At 36.4% G+C, this 24,438-nt stretch overlaps 1 protein-coding gene across 14 annotated transcripts in view; it reads left to right on the top strand.

Moving 5' to 3' along the window:
* LOC106869544 (leucine-rich repeat flightless-interacting protein 2) overlaps positions 1–24,438 on the top strand; it is a 217,385-nt gene that overhangs the window by 156,543 nt on the left and 36,404 nt on the right. For all 14 annotated transcript variants that reach the window (XR_016243241.1, XR_016243240.1, XM_089357978.1 and 11 more), the window contains 2 exons: positions 1,458–1,550; positions 2,819–2,960. Coding sequence is in view for 12 of the 14 variants with exons in the window: in XM_089357978.1 (XP_089214104.1) it covers positions 1,458–1,550; positions 2,819–2,960 (235 nt within the window). In the remaining 2 variants the exon portion in view is untranslated. The remainder of the gene's footprint in view (positions 1–1,457; positions 1,551–2,818; positions 2,961–24,438) is intronic.

Genomic DNA, 24,438 nt, shown 5'->3' with positions numbered 1-24,438 from the left:
GAATTCTCTGCAATGCAATGAGAGGCCAAATTTTGGTTTCCTCTTTGTAAGGTTAATTCCTGATTGAGGAACACTTTTCTGTCTGCTTGGTGAAAATGGCAAATAACAAACAATTCCCTTGGTTACATGAAGGTCACTTCACAAAAACATTGTTGCTTCTATTATATTCTTCCTATTCATGTAAAATATTGAAACAAAAGAAATCTTAAAGTGCCCTGTAAAACATTGGTTAATGTATAATTAAATTATTTTAATGGTAAAAACCATATAAATTGGCATGCATATTTGTGTGTGAAGGGTGTTTATTTAGCCTTAGGCTGGCTCTGACTGAGCAGACCTATAAAGTTATTCGAGACATTACTATCTTTTTTTTTCAGTTTCATCAAGAACTCTTGCACTATATTATCTAAAGTGCCCTTCCTTTTTTAAGACAATAGGATGTATTTTGAAAGAGATTTGACTGCTAGTTAAACCTGAGTGTGAACACAACACATTACTCCTCTTTCATTCCCAACCCATCATATAGGGAGTTGATACAACTTAACAAATTTATCTTCCCTTACATTATATATTAATGATATCTTAACTTTATGATGTCTTAGTTACCTGACATCTTAGTGCAATGGGTATTAGTGGTGTTGTCCTAGCTAAGTGTTATCTTAATCATGTAATGTCTTGACTATATGGTGAGCTTGCTCCCCAACTACATGGTTCTGGGTTCAGTCCCACTGCATGGCACCTTAGGTAAATATCTTCTACTATAACCCCAGGCCAACCAAAGCCTTGTTAGTAGGTTTGGTTAAATAAAGCCTGAAAGAAACATGTCGTGCGTGCGTATGTGTGTGTGGGGGGATTGTCTCTTTGGTTAACATCACATGATGGTTGTAAAATGATTGTCATTGTCATACAGGCTGTGCCAGTCATTTCCAATAATTTATGAGAAAATGGTCTGGCCATGGAGAAATATTACCTTGCTTGGAAACAGATGAGAGTTAGTGACAGGAAGAGCATCTGGTTGCAGAAAATCTGCCTTTGTAAACTCCATCCAAATCATGAAAGCCTGGAAAAACCTATGTTAAAATGGTGGTGATAATGATATGCACTACATCACAGTTAAGAAAAGGAGGATGGCTAAATATTAACCTCTTCCTCATTGTGAATTAACGATGTAGAATTATGTATAATATTGTAGAATATTCCCAGGTATTTGGAGCAGCCATATATGCACTCTAGTCCCTGGTGCTCGTAAGTCTCATCTTTTTTCATGCCTAGTATGCTACTGGTACCTACTTAACTATGGAGGTAATTTTATATCATATTGACATACTTACTAATCTCTTTTTCTTCTCTTTCTCTCTCTCTTTCTCTCTCTCTCTCTTTCTCTTTCTCTCTCTTCTCTCTCTCTCTCTCTCTCTCTCTCTCTCTCTCTCTCTCTGTCTCTCTCTCTTATTTTCCAGGAACTTGAGTCCAAAAAACGGTCATATCAAGATTTAGAAAATGAATGTAAAACTGCCAAATACCAACTTGAAGAAAGAGATAAGGTTATTCGCGTAAGTTAATTTTCCTTCTCCTTTTTCTTCCAGCATCTGCGGATTCTAGAGGATGTCATTTGTTTTTATTTATTCTCACTGTTGCTTAGCAGCATCACCACCACCACCACCCCTAGTCTAGTGGACCTATAGTCATTTCTTCATGTCCTATTCTTCAGATGTAGTGTCTCTAGAACTAAATGATCTAATCTGTTCTTTCTCTTTTAAAGATGGTAGAGTGTGATTTGAAGTAGATTTGGCTGCTATTTCTGACAAGCTGAGTACCCATGTTGAGATTACCTTACTCTCTTTACTAGAGTACAGTGTGATCTCAAATAAAACATGATCATCACTGTTTGCACCAAAAATTCCTCAATATATTTCATCCTGTTTATTTTTTGAGGCTTTAACTCTGATGTTTTGTCTCAAGCTTCAGGCATTAAACTGAAAACAACAACATAGTCTCAAAAATCACAGACACATTCATATCTCAAAGAAACAGGCCATTGTGCCTTAAATCCTAAGGATGACTCCCTGATGTGATTCTGAAAGCAATTACATATCAAAATTAGGTGACCCCCTGCACTCTCTCTCTCTCACACACACACACACACTAAGGGCTGCCTCCTTGAACGATACCTCAGATGCATCATTCAGGGAGTTTAATTCAGAAGAGCTATAATGTCACATGATGTCAAAGGTCACATGATGTCGAAGGTTACGTGATCACATAGTTCACCCGCGCCAGACACAAACTCTTGTCTCTTCCTCACATAGGACCTGTACATGATGTCTTCATTGACTGCTTGTCTAATAATGAACTCCATTTACTTGAGTGTCATGGGTGATGGCCATCATTGATCTGCAGGGTCCTGCTGAACAACCTTTACCATTTTTATGATGTCTGACTCCAAGACCCGACAATATTTCTTTGTCTTGGCCAAGGATGAAGTCCTCACCAGGGGAGGGGCTTCCAGTTCTTTCTTAAACACAAGCAATCCAACCACATTCAGAAAGCTGTTTATCCTTGAACTGTTGTGGTTGATGGCTAGGATTCGCCATGTTGATGACTGTCAGTTTGTCTGAAAAGGATAGAAGTAAAAATTTTCTCCATGCCATATAACACTACATTATGTTGCTTTTCATTTTCAACTCACCAAAGTTAGTTCTCAAATATCCTACATGCCTATTTGACCGTTTCTTTTCCCCTTTATGCTTTCATTTGTATTTCCTACAATTGTTCTTGTGAATATCTCTTTTGATTGTTTTGTTCTTTATCTTTTTGGCAGGAAAATGGTCTGGCTATTGTCATCTCAGAGGAAGGTGTTTGGTCTTTGGTAAAGATGTCATCACCAAACGGCCCACTATCAGCTGGAATTCCATCATTGGACATCGACTCCAAATTGTCACATGATGTGGACTCGTCGTTAGGTACTCGTAATCTCTCCCATCAATCTGTGTCAGACAACATAAAGGCTGCAACAGAAATTAGTGCTAAACTGACTGAGACAGTTGATATGTTACCCAGTGTTACTATAGCCAGACCTAACTACTGTAGTGTTGGTGTCCAGGTTAATTTAGATTCAATAGGCTCAGAACAGAAACAAAGTAGGGATAGATTTGTTCCTATGACGAAAAAGTCTGTAGCACCCAATATGGCTGGCTTATACAGCACTGGTAGTTCTGTTGATATCTGCAACACTATCACTAGCTCCCCAGGTCTTTATGTATGTCATAAGCCTTCCTCTCAATCAAGCAATGGTAGGTCACCAGTTAAAGAGTTTGATGTCACATCAACCTCGATTAGTGAGGAGGAAGATGAATTCTTTGATGCTATTAACATGTCGGAGAGAGGATCCGTTTCTTCTCCCAGTCGAAGTGTGCCAGTAATATTTGAGAGTTCTGTTGATGAAGGGGAATCAGTTGATAACAGTATTGTTTCTGCTGACTCCTTGTCCTCTGACATTTTATACAGTGACTTACGTGTGAGCAGTGTTGATCCAGAGCCAGAAGAAGCTCCTCTTGTTTTTGACACAGGCACACCAAGTGTTGTTGATCAGAAAAACACTTCGACTGATGACAATAATAGTTCCATTGCAGCTGAAACATACCTTGATGAAAACTGTAACCCTGCTTTGCTTAGCACAGATATTCAGAGTGAGACTCAAGCAGAACAGGCGGAGAGTGATGAAGAGAGCGTAGATTTCCTGCCATCTTATGCTACTTACAAAGACCTTGATGAAGATGGACAGAGTACTGATATTGAGTATCTCAAAGATGATGATAATATTATTTTAGATAAGTCTCTTGAAGAAGAGTCCAGTGACTTTGAACAGGTTGACAAGCTGTCTGCTCTTACTGCTTCAGGTAAGATAAAAACTGGTTATGTGTATAAATCAGTATCAGATACAAACACTGATCAGTTGTTAACTTCTGACAAACATCTGCCTGAAAGTATGAATTATGAGACAGCTATAAGTGGAGATTCAGCTGTTTCTTCAATCAGTAAGCCTAGTTTGCAGGAATCAATAACTCCTGACTCTGTTGACACCCAAAAGCCTACATTTAGTGTCAATCCGTATGAGACTTATATTGGTGGTGAGCCCTTAATTTCTGATAATGACGACCATAATAATAATGCAAATAATGATAACAATAATTTTAATGACTTGAGTTCAGATGCTTCTGTTCTCTCTAACAATCATCCAAATGAAGCTAACCATGACAAAATCTCTGAGATGGAAAATAAAGAACCACAGTGTTCAGAGCAACAGCCAGATCTGTTAATGGAAGGGTCAGGTTTAGCAGCAGCTGTAGAGGAAAGTAGCTCCTTGGTGAGTGGGGTTAACATCAGAGATAGTCTAGGTGAAGCCACTACTGTGGCTGCATGTGAAAATGCAGATATAACTTTTGATGATTTAAGAGGAGACGATAGGGAAGACAAAAGATTTTGTGATAGAATTTCTGTTGAGGGTGGGGAGCTCAGAGATTCTGTTAGTATAGGAGATATTGAAAGTCATCAAATGGATATATCTGAGGTTTCCATTGAACCTGAACCAGTTGATGTTGCTTTTCATTCTAGGATTGAACAGTACACTGAACAAGATGAGGTCTTTAATGCTTCTCTATCTCCAGAGACTCTCAAGTTTTCCCCTGGAGTCACATTCGATAAACCTCCAGCATATCCCGTTTCTAACAAAAAGCTGGATATAATTCAGGAAGCAACAGTTTCAAATTTAGAATTTGAGGAAGATGAGGAAGAAGAGGGTGGTGGTCTGCTGAAATACACTGATGACGATTTGTTTGAAATCCTCGACTCTGCACCCTCCCCAATACATGAAGCACCGGTTGAGAAGCCTCAGGAAGTTCCTGTAGTACTTGAGGGTACGACCGAGTCTGACTTCTTAAGGTCCCCATCACAGAGCAGTTTGTCAGACTCTAGGAACAGATTAAGTTCTGATCTATCTGATCCTGGATCACCATTTGGGGATGATGGTTCTCAGCCTCACCCTCAGGAACATAAAACCAAGAAGGCTCATGGATCAAAGAAGCTGTTTGATCATTTCAAATCTTGGAAAAAGAAAGATAAAAAGGGTAGGAAAGACAACTAAATAGTTTTGAAAGGAGGGTCTTTATTGACAAGAAGCAAGTGAGGTTAGTATTAGAGTGGAACGAGCTTTGATGTGTTTGAAATTTTAGCCTAATGTAGTTTAATTTAAAGAGAACTAGTGGTCATTTAACTTTTTAAACCTTTGCTATTTGAAGAGTTTCTAAAAACTCTTGAAATTTACCAAGACTTTGATCCATTTTTGCAAAAACACAGTTTGTTTCCTTTCTTCCCCTAGTGCTACATTTCAACTAATTGTAGAGTTTTCATTAAAGATAGGGGACCAATGTGTTTAACCAAGTGTGTGTAGGGTTGTAACATAGGTGGAATACTTCTTATTAAGTTATTTTACGTCATCTAACAGGCATGCTGTTGTTCTGGTTTCAATTTCCAACAAAGATCAACATGCAAGCCAGAAATTCTATTTGTTGGTTAGTTGGTTGCTGGGGTAGCTAAGAAGGATGACCACCTCTATATTAGTGGGAACAACCGTAGTACTAGATGTAGCTTTCATTGACGTCTGACAGTACATTGATTATTTATTTTCCTTTTTTTTTCTTCTCCAAATTGCAGAGAAATTCTTCAAGTAACATGCATTCCATATAAGTTAAGAGTCTATACACTAAATGGCATTTACAGAAAAAAAAAAAAAAAATTTCGAAATTTGTTGAGAAACAAAGATCAGAATTTTTTTTCTCCAAATGTGAATTAATTTTGTGAAAATTAATTCTTAATTACATGAAATTATCTCCCCTTTTCTTTCAGAGTTGCTAAAAATTGCCTCTAGGTTTTCAATTTCTTTCTCCAACTGAGGGAGAGAAATTTCGATTAATTGATTTTTTTTTTTTTGCATATGTCTTTTAATACATCACCTTGAACTTATTTTTTAAAATCTATGCCATTGATCCACTTAACTTCCTTTAGCTCATTATATTTATGTATGCCATATATATATATATATAAGGATTCTATAATTGTTATATAATTTTATTATATATATATAAAGATTCTATTATTGTATATAATTATATATATATATATATATATATATATATATAAGGATTCTATAATTGTTATATAAATGTATTATATATATATATATATATATATATATATATATAAAGATTCTATAATTGTGTATATATATATATATATATATATATATATATATATGACAATTATAGAATCCTTGTCCATGTTGCTGTAGTTTTAAGGACACTCAGTCTTGTTGAGTATTTGTCAGACATCAGTTGACATTCTCCACATTTGAAATTTCATTGTTCACACTCACTCACACACACATATGCATGCACATACGCACATATCTATACAATACACATGCATATACACACACACACACACATACATGTTTAAATTTACAAATGAGGAAAAAAAGTAGTCCATTACCTATAACAGACCTCTAATCCTTTATTCGAAGCTGTCTTCTCAACCTTCAGAATATAAAGCAATATAGACGTTACTTTAGATTGAAGCATGTCGTGTACACACAAGCACATGCTCTCTTTGATACCACCATGTAATACCATCGATATTCTAGGGTCTCACACCTATGAAAGAGGTAAACAACTAAATCTCTTTCTCTCTTACTTATTTATCCTGCTCTAACATCTCTCAATTTCCTCTTCTTTTTTATTTTTTGTGTTGTTCTTGAAAAGTTTTGTCTTTTGTGTTTTTTTCGTCATTGTCTTTCGTTATCATCTTTCGTTTTTTTTTTCGCCCCCCCCCTTTTCACCTTGTTCTTTCATGTATTGTTTTTCGTATTTTTTCCACCTCCTATCTTTTCTTCTTCTATCTCCTTTCCTTTCTTCTTCTACCTCCTCTTCCTTCCTCTCTTTCTATTAATATTTCCACTCCCCCCTTCACTTTCCCATCTCATACTCGAACCACCCTTACACAACCCAATGTGCCTTACTTATCATATACCATGACTGACTGACACGACATGGTGATGGTGGTGGTGGGGAAAATATTCCGGCAGTCTCACTTGTAAACTGTCCCTATCCTGCATCTGTGCGTCTCTATGCATCTGGGGTCAATCTGGAAAATTTTAGCTGGCTTTGTTTTTGTATGTATGTATTGTTTTTTTTTGTTTTTTTTCCATCTTATTATTTGAACTGTGAGTCAACAGAAATGTTAGTGCATCAGATGACAATACCTTACAGCATTTGTTCCAGCACTCTAAGTTCTGAGTTCAAATTCTGTGGATGTCAGTTTTTGTCAGCATCATCTTTTATGAGGCATCAGCAAAATATGGTACCAGTCAAATTCCGGAGCCAATGTACTTCGTTAAACTTCTTCCTCCAAGTATCAGGCCTTGTGCCTATGTTAGAAACCATTGTTATTATTATTAAGTCAGTGAGCTGGCTGAATTGTTAGCATACCGGGCTAAATGCTTAGTGGTATTTCGCCTGTCGCTATGTTCTGAGATCAAATTCTGCTGAGGTCAACTTTGCCTTTCATCCTTTTGGGGTCGATAAATTGAGTACCAGTAAAACACTGGGGTCGATGTAATCGACTATTCCCCACCTCCTAATTTCAGGCCTTGTGCCTTTAGTAGAAAGCGTTATTATTATTATTACTACTACTACTACTACTACTACTATTACTACTACTGTTACACCAAGGTCAACGTTGTCATTCATCCATCTAGAATCTACTAAATTACACCCTTGTTAAACAATTAGGGTTGATTTAAACATCAATACCCTTTCGCTTGAAAAACTTGTGATTTTTGCTTACGTTAGAAATGAAAGAAAACATCATTATTATTATTATTTTTATTATTATTATTGTTGTTGTTGCTCCCAACAAGGTCAAGTTTGATTTTCATCCCCGCCAGAGTCATAGAATAACATGCCAGTCAAATTCAGGGGTCAGTGCTACTGACTAACCGTCCTTCCCTCAAAAATTGATGCTCTTGTGCTTGAACCAGAAACAATTATTACTACAAGGGGTAGTGGATTGGCAGAAAGCTCATCTCCAAATTTCTGGCTCTATGCCTACATTAGAAACCACTGTTTTGTGGCAAGCTGGCAGAATCATTAGCACGCTGGGCTAAATGATTAGCAGTATTTTGTCTGCTGCTACATTCTGAGTTCAAGTTCTGTCGAGGTTAACGTTGCCTTTCATCCTTTCGGGGTTGCTAAATTAAGTACCAGTGAAACATTGGGGTTGATGTAATTGACTATAGCCCTCCTCCAAATTTCAGGCCTTGTGCCTATAGTAGAAAGGATTTTTATTATTATTATTATTATTCAACTTGCTTTGCCTTTTTGGGTTGATAAAGTACCAGTTGAACATTGGTGTAGTCAACTAAATGCCTTGCAATTATTTAGTTTGGCTCTTTGAGATTCTGAGTTCAAATCCTGTCAGAACTGATGTTCTTTGATCCGCCTGTGGTCATGTATTGATATCAACTCAATCGATCATATGCCCTGACCACTAACCGTCAGTTGATAAAATACCTTGAGCTATGTTGCCATTTTCTATTCCCATTGCCATATTGAAAAAGACGGTACCAGTAATATACTTAAGTCGATTACTATGATTGTATCCATTATAGTTTGCAAGATTTCTTTAAGGATTATGTCGAGCATTTAGATATTGGTGAGAGCGTTCCCAGCTGGGTGTGATAGATGGAAATAAAGCATACCTAAAGGTATGCTTTACTAGTTTGACTAGTGGGGATCATATGTGTTTGACTAGTGGGGATCATATGTTGGTCTTGATAGACAATCATTCTTTCTTTGTTAGGTTTGGGGTTATTGTCAGACAGATGGCGGGTATGAGGTATGTGGTGATGGAAGTGATTGCATTCAACTATCTATTTTTGCGTTGAGACTGGAAACAGTTGCTCTGTATCCAGTAGTGAGTGTGGCGAAATTCTCTACAAAACAATATACATTTCAATATCCTTTACAGTTCAAATGCATATTTTCTGTCCCACATCAAAATCATTTCCTCAATAAAAACAACAAACGACGACTCATTCGTACACATGAAACGACAATCAACTGTTTGCGATGGAGATTTTCATTGCTGACACATTCTACTTCACCTTTGAGATGTGCGCATCACACTCACACACACACACACACAAACATATGCGCGTGCTTTGTAAAATTGGTCATTATTTCATATTAAACTGTTTTGCTCTATTTTTGAAGTCTGCAACAATTTCTGTAGAAATTAGGGTTGAGTCTTTGAATTTTAATCTCTACTTATTTGTTTTGTTAAGTTTTCAATGTCTTTCTTTTCTAAATGCTTCTTGTCTGACATTAGTAGTTGTTAATATAATTCTAATTTTTTGGGGATTATAAACCTCATCTTTCGAGATGAAACTTTTTGTTTAAATATTTATATTTACATTCCATGTTTAATTAATATTCACATCAAGACTATATTTTTTAATATTTACATCTAATCTGTGCCTTTGATGTTTACATCCCCACTACATTTCAATTAAGACGTTTGAAGACGACAATCGAAAAATAACACATAATTGCTTTTTGTATTGGGAGATTGGTTAGGCATCTCTCAGAAATGATGCTATTTTCCCCTCCTCCCAAAAGGTCTTTTAGCTGATAATTACATGGCCAACAAAAGCTACACCAAAAGTGAGCATTGTTAACAGGCCCTCTAATAATAATAATAATCATAATAATAATAATAATAATAATAATGTTAAGCACTAGTTCATTACATGCACAAGTATGTCTCCTTTGATGCACATCTTCAACTACAGATACCCGCTTACGCATGTGTGTACTGTATCTGAAGGTGAATTTGGTTTTATGTTAAAATGCGTCAGTGTTGTTGTCATTAATGATAAGTTGATTTCCGCATGGACATGAACTAAGAAGCTGTTATAATGTTCATGTATCCCCAAGGGGTATCACTGATGTAGTACTAGTAGTAGTAGTAGTAGTAATAATAATTTATTGGCCTTAAAGGCTCGGATCAGATCAGGTACTTACCCTTTTCTTTTGCAGTTGATTAAGAGGATGGTGGTGATGAGGATGATGATAATGGTGGTGATGATGATGTTAATGGTGATTGTGATTGCATTGTTTAAATTTTTTATTTAAGTGTTGTTGCTTGTCATTCATGAAATGAACAGAACAGGATGTTCTTGGTGATGGTTTGAAGTGGGGTGGTTACACTTTTTTATCTAAATTTCTGGGTTTTTTTAACCTCTCCTTCTCTCTCTCTCTCTCATAACTGTTGCTGTGAAACAACTCTGTTCTCCTTCTTAATACTTGATCCACCGACTGAACGATCTGTTGAAACTTACATCTTGCCCGCGCCTCCTACCCCTGCGACTACATAGCGCTATACTGCACAAAAACCATATTTATTCGCTAAATTCCTTGTTTTTTGTTATTGCTTTTTTGTTTGTTTATTTTATATTATAATTCTATTTTTTTTATTGATTTGTTGCTTGCGCTAACACCAACCCTGATTTTGAAAAGAAAAATCTGCTGTGATCTCTATTTATTCTCCTTCCCTTTTATGAAAACATCCGCCGTCCTATACAGATGGTAACCATAACCGTATCAGCCTTTCTCTCTGTACATCCCACCTTTGCTCTGATATACTCAGGTCTACCTACCCCCCATAAAACATCCCCATCTAATTTTAAACGTTAACCAATCTCTGCTTCTCCATCTCCCCTACCCAACTCCATCGCAATTAATAACCAGCTTTGATTGTTATTCTACTGTTAATCATTTGACTTAACAAAATCAAATTCATAAATTTTATACACACACACACACACACACACATAGTGCAGGCTGGCCTGGTGTTTAAGAAATTCATCTCACAATGATGAAGTTTTGGGTTTTTATCCCACTGCATGACATATGGGGGCTGATGTGCTTCTACAACGCTTCTGAGTCAACCCAAGCATTGTGAGTGAAATTGAGTAGAGAAACTTGTGGAAGCTCTATTTGTGAGCTGGCCCCTTGTTACATTGTGCATAATGCTGATCCTGATGGAGGACCAGGTTAAAGATATATGTATTTATGTATATGTATATACATACATACATACATACATATATACATACATATATACATACATATATACATACATATATACATATATATATAATTGTGTGTGTGTATGCATATATATATATATATGTATATATGCATACATACATACATACACATACACTCACTAAATATATACAAATTTTTCTATTTTTAGTAAGAGCGCCAACATGACTTAAACTGTATCACCTATATTTTATCACAGAATTTCACATCAAATCAGAAAAGTCCACATCACAACTCATAGGTACAGAATAATTACATACACATGCCTCTGCACACACACACACACACACACACACACACACAATAATTGCATTAAAGTGATATAGCTTGAAAAATATAAAATTATAGCACTGAACTTTGTGAGGGATTGGATAAATTCATTTATTTTAAACTGTTATATTTTAATATAAACTATATTCCAGATTAGTTAATAGCTGTAGGTTTAGTTAATAAATGATTTTTAAAAAAATTATTTTTTAAAAGTCTTAATATAATTATTTTAAATTAGTTTGGTGATGCTCACTGCATTAAACATGTTAACACTAAATTATTGTTTATATTTGATTGTTTTAATTTCTTTTTTTTAATTTGTGAATGATTTTATTTTAATTTTGTTTTGTTGTGATTAAATAAAACGTCTCAATTAATAAAATAAATTCTGACATGCTGAAGCTAGTTCTTTTGTGTGATCTTGCAGATTTTTTTACCTTATTTTTTTGTTGTTGTTGGGTTCTTATTTTATTGACTGTTTTTCATAAAAAAAAAATTCTTATCTTTCTTTGTTTGATCAGAAATGGAGGAAAAACCATTGAGAAATTCTTAGACTGACTTTTAGAAGTAAAAGAAGGGGGTTAGCAGGGGGAAGCCCTCCAAAACCCCTTGCTGCCAACTTGTAAAATACTTCTTTAAAAGTATCCCCCCATCCCATCTCACCACCCACCGTTTGCTGTTCTGTTGTCTGTGATCACTTATTAGCTTAATGGTTGATTTCTTAATTGTTCTAGAAACTAAATTATCTGATTAATTAAAAAACAAAGTTTGCGATATTTGCTACTCTTTTCTTGTAATTAGGAACCGGTTCTTGTGGGTTTCAGGACTATGCGTAGCCTGAATTTTAGAACTTTGAAACATTTAACCTGAAAACAAGGAATCTCCCTTCTAAACTGAGTAAACACACACACACACACACACACACACACACACACACAGAAAGAAAGAAATAACACCAAATAAAATTTGAGATTGTGACAACTCATTTCACCCATGCCAGCATGGAAACAGGACATAAAAACATGATGAGAACGAAGACATGAAGATGTACAAGTCCACCTGGTCACACATATATCAGCCCTCTGGGATCTTCTTGCTCATGTCTGATGTTGACCTGCATCAGATTCATTGACCTTTGAAGGTTTGTAAAAGTCGTGGGCACTGCCCCTTCCAGAATTAGCAAATGAAAAAGGAAGTATATATGTGGGGCAGCCATGTATCTTCTCTTTCGCAAGACACCTGCACTTGTCTCTCTATTATACTTTAATCCTCCGACCCCCGACATAAAGCCACCTCCATCACTCATCTATTCTGTCCTCTTAGCTGTGGGAACTTTTTCCTTTTGCAGTTCTTGTCTTGCAAGTTACTCGGCAACCTCACAAGTGCCAGTGACATGAAGATAGTACTCAGTATGCATTGTAAAGTGGTTGGCATGGGGAAAGGCATCCAGCCATAGAAACCATGCCAAAGCTAACACTGGAACTCAGTGCAACCCTGCTGCGCCTCAGATCCTATCAAACTACCCAACCCAACCCATGCCAGCATGGAAAACACACACACACACACAATGAGCTCACTTCAGTTTCCATCTACTAAATCCACTCACAGGGGTTATAGTAGAAGACACTTGCCCAAAGTACCACACAGTGGGAGTGAACCTGAAAGACTATGTGGTTGGAAAGCAAACTTCTAAACCACACAGCCACACCTATATGTACAGTACCATGCAAAAGTCTTCGGCCAGTTTAAAGTATTATGAATTTCTACTAATTGTCAACTTAGAAATGGATGTTTCGCATGGCATTTTTTTACAGATGGAACATTAGCTCTGTTGGAGTCATTTCCATACCTAGTCATATTTTATAGTAGGGGTTTTGAATGAGAGGGAAAGATGCGAGATGACTCTCAAAAATTGCTATGCAAAAGTTTTCGGCCACCTCACATAAACCAGTCAAGATATAGTGTTTTAAAACAGAAAATAATGTCTATAATGAAAATTTGTTACATATTGTTCATTTCATGAAGTTACTGTACATTGTTAATATTTCATGTGGTTTCCCTTAGCTTGAATAATTGCTTCGATGCGCTTGGGAAGAGATGTGTACAAATCCTTCACCATCTTCACAGGTGTGAGATACCATTCTTTGTGGCTGAGCTCCCACAACTCTAAGATTCTTCTGACGAACTTTTCTCTTTAGTTCTGTCCACATTTGCTCTATGATATTTAAGTCAAGGCTCTGAGCTGGCCAATCTTTCAATATGGTAACACCTTTATCAGCCATACTCTGTTGTGATACATACGATGCGCGGGATGGAGCTCCTTTATGCTGAAAAATCTCACCTTCATCCAAGTCTGGTATAAAAATTGTCCTTCAGCAACTAGATATGTTTGGCACTATTCAAGTTAGCCATCAATTTTAATCAACTTTCTTGAACCATCACTTTTTATGTATCCCCAAAGCATCAGACTCAAACCCCCAAACTTCAGTTTTTGTTTTGTAATGCAGGTTGTTTTGCTTTCCTGGAGGCCTTCTGACAAATTCTCGCCTATTAGAAAGCAAAATGACCCACGTTACAGGATGAAAACAGTGAAGTTTGGAGGTTTGAGTTTGATACATAAAAAGTGATGGTTCAAGAAAGTTGGTTAAAATTGATGGCTAACTTGAATAGTGCCAAATACATCTAGTTGCTGAAGGACAATTTTTATACCAGACTTGGATGAAGGTGAGATTTTTCAGCATAACGGAGCTCCATCCCACACATTGCATGCATCACAACAGAGTATGGCTGATAAAGGTGTTACCATATTGAAAGATTGGCCAGCTCAGAGCCCTGACTTAAATATCATTGAGCAAATGTGGACAGAACTAAAGAGAAGAATTCGTCAGAAGAATGCACGCGATCTTGAAGAGTTGTGGAAGCTCAGCCACAGAGAATGGCATCTCATACCTGTGAAGATGGTGAAGGATTTGTATGCATCTCTTCCCAGGTGCATCAAAGCAATTATTGAAGCTAAGAGAAACCACACGAAATATTAACAATGTACAGTAACTTCTTGAAATGAACATTATGTAATGAATTTTCATTAGAGACATTTTTTCTGTTTTAAAATACTGTATCTTGACTGGTTTATGTGAGGTGGCTGAAAATTTTTGGTGGTCATCTCGCATCTCGCATCTTCTCTCATTCAGAACCCCTATTACAAAATATAATGATTAGGTATGAAAATGGCTCCAACAGGGCCAATGTTCCATCTGTGAAAAATGCAAGCAAAACATCCACTTATAAGTTGGCAATTGATAAAAATTTACAGTAGTTTAAAGTGACCAAAGACCATGGTACTGTATATTGTAAGAATATGTCTAAAGGCTTATAGTAAATACCAACAGATTGGTGCTCAGACCAGATGAGATAGATAAAATCCAACATCAAGTCACGGGAGACAAAATTCAGGCAAACAACAGTTGACTATAGGAAATGTAGCAATTAAGCTATTGAATTTATAATAGAATAAGGATAGGTAATGGTAGCAAAGCATTTATAATTTTACAGAAGTGAGTATAAATATAAGTACGCAGAAAAACATGAAAAAGATAGGAAAATGAAAATCCATTGTAGTTCTTCACAAATAGATTAGATATTCAGAGAGTTAACACTTTAACATCACGACAAGAGAGAGTAGGAAATTTGGGCAATTCTTTACAGCTGTTTCTGGGGATCGGTGAATAGTAAATGCAGTAGTGAACCCCAGAAACAGCTGCAAATGTTGGCCTGAATTTTTCTCTTTTTTTTATCTGTGATGTTAAAGTATGAACTTTCGGATATCTATCTATCTATCTAGAACTATTATAAACTTACATTCTCTGTATTTTTTTACTGTTTTCTGTTTACTTACATTTACTCTTTCCTGTATAGCTATAAATAATTTTATACCACTAACAACCAGCTGTATACTTTTAATTATATTTGTGTGTATGTGTATCTATCTATTATATATATATATATATATATATATATTGAGAGAGAGAGAGAGAGAGAGGTCACGAATCTCTCAAACTGAGTCACTGTGACTTCTGCTAAATGTGTGTGTGTGTGTGTGTGTGTGTGTGCGCGTATGCATATATAGTCACTAATGTCTTAGTATAAGTAGTATATAATACATAACAATTGCCAGTTTTCTATAGAAAAAGGACGAATAAAAAATCAACCACCAAGACTCAGTATATATAGATATATTTCTAAAACAGAACAAGGTGTAGTAGTGCTTGTGACCTGTGTAGGTCGTTCCTGATCTATCTTAGATTGATATTGGTTATTTCATGCACATCGTTTAAGATGACCCCACCACCAACCTTTGCCCTTACTAAGGTTTAGTATACATTTTAAGGTCTTTGATTGGAACCCCATTATATTCTGGGATATGGGTTAAGGTTTGATGTACTGAATAACACATGGAAGAAAATATACATATTGACTGAAATTTCTCTTGTAGAGAGAGAAAACAAACACACAGTGACGATAGTTAGGAATTCTTAAAGAAGATAATTTGAAGAAATTAATGAGTAATCTCTGAAAGATAATATAAGGGCTTAGGTGGACAGTCCTGATTTTAATGTGTGCAGACAAAGCGGACAACTATGAATAGCATCTGGTGAGGTTTAATGGATTGAAATAAATCTATAGTTGTCCCCCTTACCTGCTAACTAGATCAGACTCTTATCTAAGCAATTAACTTTAAGAGATTAATTCTTAATTTCCTGAAATTATCTCTCCTTTTCTTTGGCAACCACAAACAGTTGACATTGCTGTTAGTTTCTTCTTTCCTTTCTCCAATTTAGAGGGAAATGTCAATTAATTGTTTTCCACATGGTATTCAGTACAACAACCCCTTAATTCACTGATGCAAATTCATTCCTTTGGTCTATTTTGTTATTTCCTTTAGCTCTCTTTATATTCTGGAATGTATTGTATCCACCTCTAGAAATTGTCTTATTTGGAACTTTTCCATTTTATGTATAAATTATTTAATAATTTAGCAGTCAGCTTATTCTCCTCGTCTCTCATTAATGAATGATCCAATATGTAATATCCTGAGTTTATAGCATTTTACTTTGGTTGCTTTGATGGGTATATCCCCATTCATAGATTGCTACGCATTTATGTTTCTGTCTGTCCTTTTCTCTTTTATGTTAGTTTGCGCTTGCTATCTTGTCAGCTGGCTTTTATTTATACTCATTTTTATATTGAGTGGTATATTTGATATGTGCTTAAATACTATTTTCGTATAGTTCTGACAGAATGAGAGAGAGAGAGAGTGTGTGTGTGTGTGCGTGCTCTCACATGTTCCTACTGAGGGACATGTTGAGCATATGAAGTATATAAAATGGCAGTATGAAGGGTAGCAAAATGGTGTGTTTTAAATCTAGTTGTCACTTTTATTATTTTTCATTGTTAACAGCACTTGGTTCTTTATACTCTCAGACAACATCCTTACGAAATGAATCTTTATCATTATTATTCTCTTCTACTGTTTGAAGTTGTTGGAAAGTGGCCATATTGGAGCACTTCCTTCAACTCCGGTATTTCGCTATGCTGTATATTTTACTGGGTTTCTGTTTTATTGAATTGCTGCTAAGTTATGCATCTGACACAACTCTTTTTATTATTATTATTATTTTTTTTACACTTATCATCATCATCATCATCATTATCATTTTAACATCCACTTTTTCCATGCTGGCAGCGGTTGGACAGAATTTGTTGAAGCTGATTTTCTGCAGCTAGATGCCCATCTTTTTGCCAATCTTCACCTGTTTCCATGTAAAGTAACATTAACCCTTGGCTAGCCATATCTTCATGCAAGATTGGAAATTAAGGACACTGCTTATATGATGGAGACACTTGTTTACAACCGTCACATGACGTCTAGACAAGAAACAACAGCACACACACAATTGTGTGTACGTGTGTGTGTGTGTATATGTACTTGTACACACACAACTGGCTTCTTTCAGTTTCTGTCTTCCAAATCCAATCACATGGCTATAGTTGAAGATATTTGCCCAAGTTGTCAAGTTGAAGGGACTGAACTTGAAATCATGTGGTTAGGAAGCAAGGTTCCTAACCACACAGCCAAGCTTACACATACACACACACACACACACACACACACACATAATGATCTTCTGTAAAGTTTCTTTCTACCAAATTTCATTTGTATTTGTCTGATTTTGAACACCATCTCTTCTTTAATACAAGCATTGGCTATTGAGGTTTACAAATCTCTGTTGTGCTTTGCACACGTTTAAGGTCCAATACTCACAAATCTGAATTCTTCTCTTGTCCTCCTTGTCTGGCTTTGTTGTTGTTTAACCCCAGGTCATCCCTAATCAAGCAAACCCTATGGTCCTAGATGTCCTACTCATGATCATCTTATTTTTTTATACACCCAAGACAACATTATCTAATGCAGCCATCCTTATTTTCTTAGACAGTAAGAGATGATCTGAGGGAATTTCGTTGCTATTTCTAGCAAGCTGGGTTATCAGGTAGAGGCTTCTGTAACATATTTGGTCGTTTCCACCATTCTGTCTCACTTTTGTTATCTCAGAGGGCTGGGCACTCTGTTGGTTATGACAAGTGTTCCAGATGATTTGATCAATGGCAAGCCTGCTCATGAAAATTAACATGCACGTGGCTGAGCGCTCCACAGACACGTGTACACTGAATGTAGTTTTCAAGGAGATTCAGTGTGACACACCAAATGTGACCAGGCTTCCATTTTGAAATATAAGTGCGACTCATTTTTGCCAGTTGAGTGAACACTGGAGCAATGGGAAAATAAAGTGTCTTGATCAAGGGCACAATGTTCCACTGGGAACCAAACTCGCAACCTTACAATCTTCAACCAAATACATTAACCATTAAGTTGTCTGCCTTCACTTTTATCACATATGCACGCATTCACATTCATACAAACACACACACATATACACACAGGCTTACACATACATAAAAAATTTAAAAAGTGAATGATTTCTATTAGTTTCATTGAGTTTTCAGTTGTTTGATCAACTGAACTTCCTTTTTGAATTAGCTTGTAAATAGCTGAATATTCCACAGCCATGTGCACGGGCAATTCTATGCTTTTGAAATGCAACTATTTCAAATCCACCCAGTGTGTTTCCACTTAGTCTTAATTTCTCAAATTTCACTCACAAATCTTGCATCGACACATAACGATGGGGAAACACACTTTCCCCAAGATGCCATGCAGTGGGTCAGAACCCAAGATCTTATGGATTGCAAAACAAACTTTTTAATCTTTCAGCCATGCTGTGTCCATGTGCACGCGCGCGCACGCACGCACGCACGCACGCACACACACACACACACACACACACACACACACACACACACACACACACAGGTCTTGAATTGCCTTCTTTTTTCTGGCAATTTCTTCTAAAATATTTCCTTGTTTTCTGTATAATCTGATGTTTCATAATCTCACCAGGATTTCTGATTTTATGTCTTCTTAAATGACTCATATTTATACCACCTTAATTTGAATGCTAAATTCATTTATTTGGAACAGCCGACAAGTCTTATTATATCTTCTTCATGTTGTAGCAGGGAGGAACCCTTCTCCAAACCTTTTTTTTTAATTATTTTTGTTCTTTCTACTCTTTGTGCTCCTTCAGTTGTAATTGGAAAGACTTGGAGAAAGAAAGGAACGATTCATTAGCCAAGAATGTGACAAAGTGTATCTAAAAATCCAGTGTACTTCCTTTTTTAAAATGGTATGGTGTAAAAAGTACCCATTACACTCTTGGAGTGGTTGGCATTAGGAAGGGCATCCAGCTGTAGAAACCATGCCAAATCAGACTGGAGCCAGGTACAGCTTTACAGCTTACTAGTTTGTCAAACTGTATAACCCATGCTGGCATGGAAAGCAGATGCTAAATGATGATGATGATAGAGTGGCCATAACAAAATATTTGCTAAACTCTTATTTATCCATTTTACCATTTTTGCTGTTTCCTTTTAGAAGTTGATGTCTAAAAGATATTTTTAGTAAATGTTACAATTACTTTAGTCAGTCCCGAGAATGGTGCTGCTGAAAATCCCCACCCTGTTTTTTTATAAGTCTGGTACTTATTCTGTCAGCCTCTCTTGCCAAACTGCTAGGTTTCAGGGATGTAAACAAACCAACACTACTTCTCAAGTGGTAGGGTGACACATGCAGACACAAAAACACATACACATTAAGATGTATGTTTGTGTATATACACAAGCTTCCACATAGTTTCTGTTTACCAAATTCGCTCACAAAGCATTGGTTGGCTTGGAGCTATAACAGAAGACACTTGCCCAAGAACTGAACCCAGAACCATGTGGTTGTCAAGCATGCTCCTTAAGCATATCGCTGTATTGAAGGTAGAACATCAAATGTATTTAAGACAGCATTGTGCCCCCCCCCCTCCAAATCACCTCACTAAAACAGCTTTTACATGGTTGCTCAACATTCTAGAAATAGCTAGCAAACAGAAGTACACTGTGTTTGAATACGAGGCAGGGTGGTCACCGATGGAATGCCTTTGATCATAGATTGACCTGGGGCTAAACATCAGTAACAACCATCTTGGAAATAAAATGTATGTGATTTCTTCTCATGATCCAAGTCTTGTCCAGATTGATAGCAAGTTGTAAGCCCCGGACACATCAGTGTTTGCACTTGAGCTACCTCAGGCTACTCCACCTCCCTCGGGGACTGCTGCCATGCTGATTGGCATAGATTCAGAACAATAACAGATCTTTCCTTTGTATATGAAGAATTCCAGCTCTTCCTCCTCTTTCTTGATTGCACTCTCCTTTGGCTCAGTGTTGAACACCAACAAAATTAGAAATAGTAACCAAATCTCCCTCAAATTATCCTATGGAAAGTATTAGTGATAGAAACATTCTAGTCACTGGTGGTGATGGTAGTAGTAGTAGTAGTAGTAGTAGTAGTTGTGATGTTCATAAATTGATAACAGTAGTTGTGATGCTGGTTGGTGTTGTTTTAGTAACAGCAGTACTTATGGTAGGAGTAGTAGTTGTTATGATAACAATAGTAATAGTGGTAGTAGTTACGATGAAAGTTGTGAACCCTTCAGCACTGAAACCAGCCATATCGGGCCTAGATATTCTATCTGTTTTGTATTCAAATCAGTCAGACTTGGCTTCTCACACATACCCCACAATGTCATTGTAAAAAAAAACAGTTACATCATTGAAATATTGAAGCTATGAGAAACTGCATGATTAATTGAAAGCAATGTGAATAAACAAGCATTACACTTGACAGGGTAGCCAGAATACTAAAGGGTTAAATTTGTCCCTTTTTATAATTTATTGATTGATTTCACCAATATTTTGTCATTGTTTTATTACTAAAAAATTGAGATTGAGCCTTAACACTATCTGCTTACATTGTTCAACCATAATTCTGACCCCTTTACATCCATTCTTCAGCCCTAGCATTGACCCCTTATATCCCTTGTTCGATCATAGCATCGTGTCTTTACATCCATTGTTCGCCTATCACACTCTTTCCTTATATCCATTATTCAGCCATAATGCTGTTCTATGACATTGTTTGACAATAGAATTGTCCTCTTTCATCCATTTTCAGCCTTAGGATTGTCTCCTTACACTCACTGTTCAACCATAACACTTCCCATTCCATTTTCCTACCATAGTACCTTCCGTGCCATCATTCAGCCATGCCACTGCTCTGTTGCACTCATCTTTATATCATTGTTGAATACTTTATCTTCAAACCAAATCTACTGTATCAGTTTTGCTTCTTTCTTTCTTTCTTCCTTTTTCTTTTTTTTTTTGTTTTTGCTTTTGAGTTTCAAGTTAAAATAAGGATCCACTGCTGGTCAATGCCTCAGTAAACCTTTTTTTTCATGCCTATAGTGAGAGGAAACTCTGCTTTTTTAGCTTTTTTTTATTCCCAGGAGGAGCTCCACTTAACATTGCAAGCTAACAAACCCATATTACTGACGTATTACTACATCTGCTTCCTTTTAATATAATAATGAACTGTATCTGTTGTCTGAGCCAATGATGGTTGAGTAAATTGTCCAAAGATGCAGTGAAATGGTAACAATAGCTGATGAACCATTGAATTGTCAGTTGTCATATCAGTTGGTGTTGTTCATGTTGTGTTTAGTAACTGGTTAGATAAATGTTGTTGTTTAGTAACAAGTTAGGTAAGTGTTCTGTTTGGTAATAAATTAGGTAAGTGTTGTTCTGTATTGTAACTGGTTATATAAGTGTTGTTCTGTTCAGTAACAAGCTAAGTAAATGTTCTGTTTCATAAGTTAGATAAATGTTGTTGTTGTTGTGTTCAGTAACAAGTTAGGTAAATGTTGTGTTTAGGGTTAGAAAATGTTATTTTTTAGTAGTTTAGCCCTTTAAACTTGTGAGTACGCCTAGAAGACAAAAAAGTGGATGATTTTATGAGTTTGTGTTTACAGCTGAAAATAACGATGTTTCTGCAAATTAGTGAACTGTAAGCACAAATCTATAAGACTATTCTCTTTTATGCCTTCCAGGAAGATAGTCAAATGAAATTGTACCAGATAAAGTATATTTGCAGGTTCAAAAGGTTAATAGAATCCCTGATGTTATCTTTCTCTGGACCTACATCAGTATGACGATGATGATGATGATGATACTGTTATGTTTACTTATCACAAGATTATGTATGTGAGAGAGTGAGTGCTATTAGATGAGGATTAATTTTCAGTTGATCAAAAATGTTATATATGTATGGTGTGATAACAAGACTGTGGAGGCGCAATGGCCCAGTGGTTAGGGCAGCAGACTCGCAGTCATAGGATCGCGGTTTCGATTCCCAGACCGGGCATTGTGAGTGTTTATTGAGCGTAAACCCCTAAAAGCCCCACGACGCTCCAGAAGGGAATGGTGGCAAACCCTGCTGTACTCTTCCACCACGACTTTCTCTCGCTCTTTCTTCCTGTTTCTGTTGTACCTGTAATTCAAAGGGTCAGCCTTGTCACACCGTGTCACGCTGAATCTCCCCGAAAACTATGTTAAGGGTACACGTGTCTGTGGAGTGCTCAGCCACTTGCACGTTAATTTCACGAGCAGGCTGTTCCGTTGAGTAGGTCAATTGGAACCCTCAACGTTGTAAGTGATGGAGTGCCAACAACAATAACAAGCCTAACAATTGGATAGATTCTGAGTTCAAATCACACAGTCAACTTGGTTGATAAAATAAACATAAACTGGGTTGTCTGAATTTTCTTATCCTTTCTCTTACAAAGTCTTGTTGCCATATCAAGGAATCTTGGTTTATTCTTCTGACTCCACATTGATTTAGATAAAATTGTTGTCGATTAGCCCTAGGCCAGCTCTGTTCCAGTAGATATATATATATATAACCAAACCACATTCCAGCAGTGACCATCTTGTTGATTATCTTGTCAGACTTAATACATATCTATTGTCATGTTAGTTAAGATGGTGCTGCATATATTATCTTTCTTCTCTTTAAAATGATAGGGTATGATTTAAGGTAGATTTTGCTTATTATTTCTAGCAGGTTGGTCAGCCATATTGAACCTCTATCTCAATTATTTGTCTTTGTACTCTATTATTCTTGTTTTTTTTTTTTGTTTGTTTTTTTATTACCCCTGAAATCTAGTATCCAAATATATTTCATTTTGGTATCACCTCTTACTTTATGGTGCCTAGTGGTGGTGCTTTTCTTCCTAGGATTTTCTCTCCTCACCTTCTCTCCTCACTTTTTCTTCTTACTTTGATGTTAGCTCCATTTTTTTTTTTCTTTTTTGGTGTTTTTTTTTACAACTCCAAATCAAGTATTTCAAGAAGTTCTTTATTCAAATATTTCAATACCCATCTGGAAACTTTTGGCTTTGGTCTCTTTGGTGGGGGTCATCATATGTTGGGTGTGAAGTATAGGATTATGTGAAGAATAGAGAAGAATGTGTAAGGAGAAGGAGGAGAATTGTCTTTCTATGTTTGGGTGATCGTGAGAACAACTTTTGATTTTGGTCTCATTGCACTAAATCTTGCCACACAGAATCAGTCTCCAGGCGGTGTGTGCCATCTTCATAGTTCCTTAGTCTATTTTGATAATCACCCAGGCTTAGGAAGACGATCTCACTCGTACATACTTTCCTACACTTCACATCCAAAATATGCTGAACCCGTCCCCTCCTTGTCTAAAAAGACCCTTAGTTCTCTCTTCAGTGATTTATTCAAATATTCAGTGAAATGGTTTTTCCTTCATGAATCTGTAAAATATTCTCATGTTTTTTTTTTTCTTAATATTTCTTCTTTTTCTTTGCTTTTTCCTGATATTTTTCTTTCCATTCTAAACTCTTTTTCCACCTTTTCTTGCCCCCCCCCCCCACCTCCGATGCTTGTTGCTTGCTAACGTTTGCTGGAATGTTTATAAAAAGAGGAAAACAAACAAACAAAAAAAAAAGAAAAATACTTCAAAGAAAAAAAAAGAGGAAAATTAAATAAATAAAATGAGAAAACTTGGTGTTTCTTTTGTCTTGTGGCGTTGTGTAGCTTGCTTCAGTCTCCTCTCTTCCCCTTCTAACTCTATTTCAATCTGTCTTGCTTCTTCATTCCTAGTGCTTGCCAGGATGTTTTTTTCAGTGGTGATGCTGGCCATCTTTAGGGGTGACTGCCTCATTTACCCCCTCCCCTATTATACTTTTCGTAAGTAAATCCCTACCAGATATTGGCATCTTAACTTGGTAGGTAACTGTCGGTCTATGTTGTGTGTGTGTGTATGTGTGTGTTTGTTTACTTGTTCTCTTTTTCAAGACCGTCTTTTGTTTTGGTAATGAACAGCACGTTAAAAATAAAAAAAAAAAACAAACAGTAAAAAAAAACC

The sequence above is a fragment of the Octopus bimaculoides genome, chromosome 9 (assembly GCF_046866305.1).
Source record: "Octopus bimaculoides isolate indiv1 chromosome 9, ASM4686630v1, whole genome shotgun sequence".
Classification (NCBI taxonomy): domain Eukaryota; kingdom Metazoa; phylum Mollusca; class Cephalopoda; order Octopoda; family Octopodidae; genus Octopus; species Octopus bimaculoides.
Note: the sequence above shows the minus strand (reverse complement) of the source record. Positions and strands in the feature narration are given on the sequence as shown.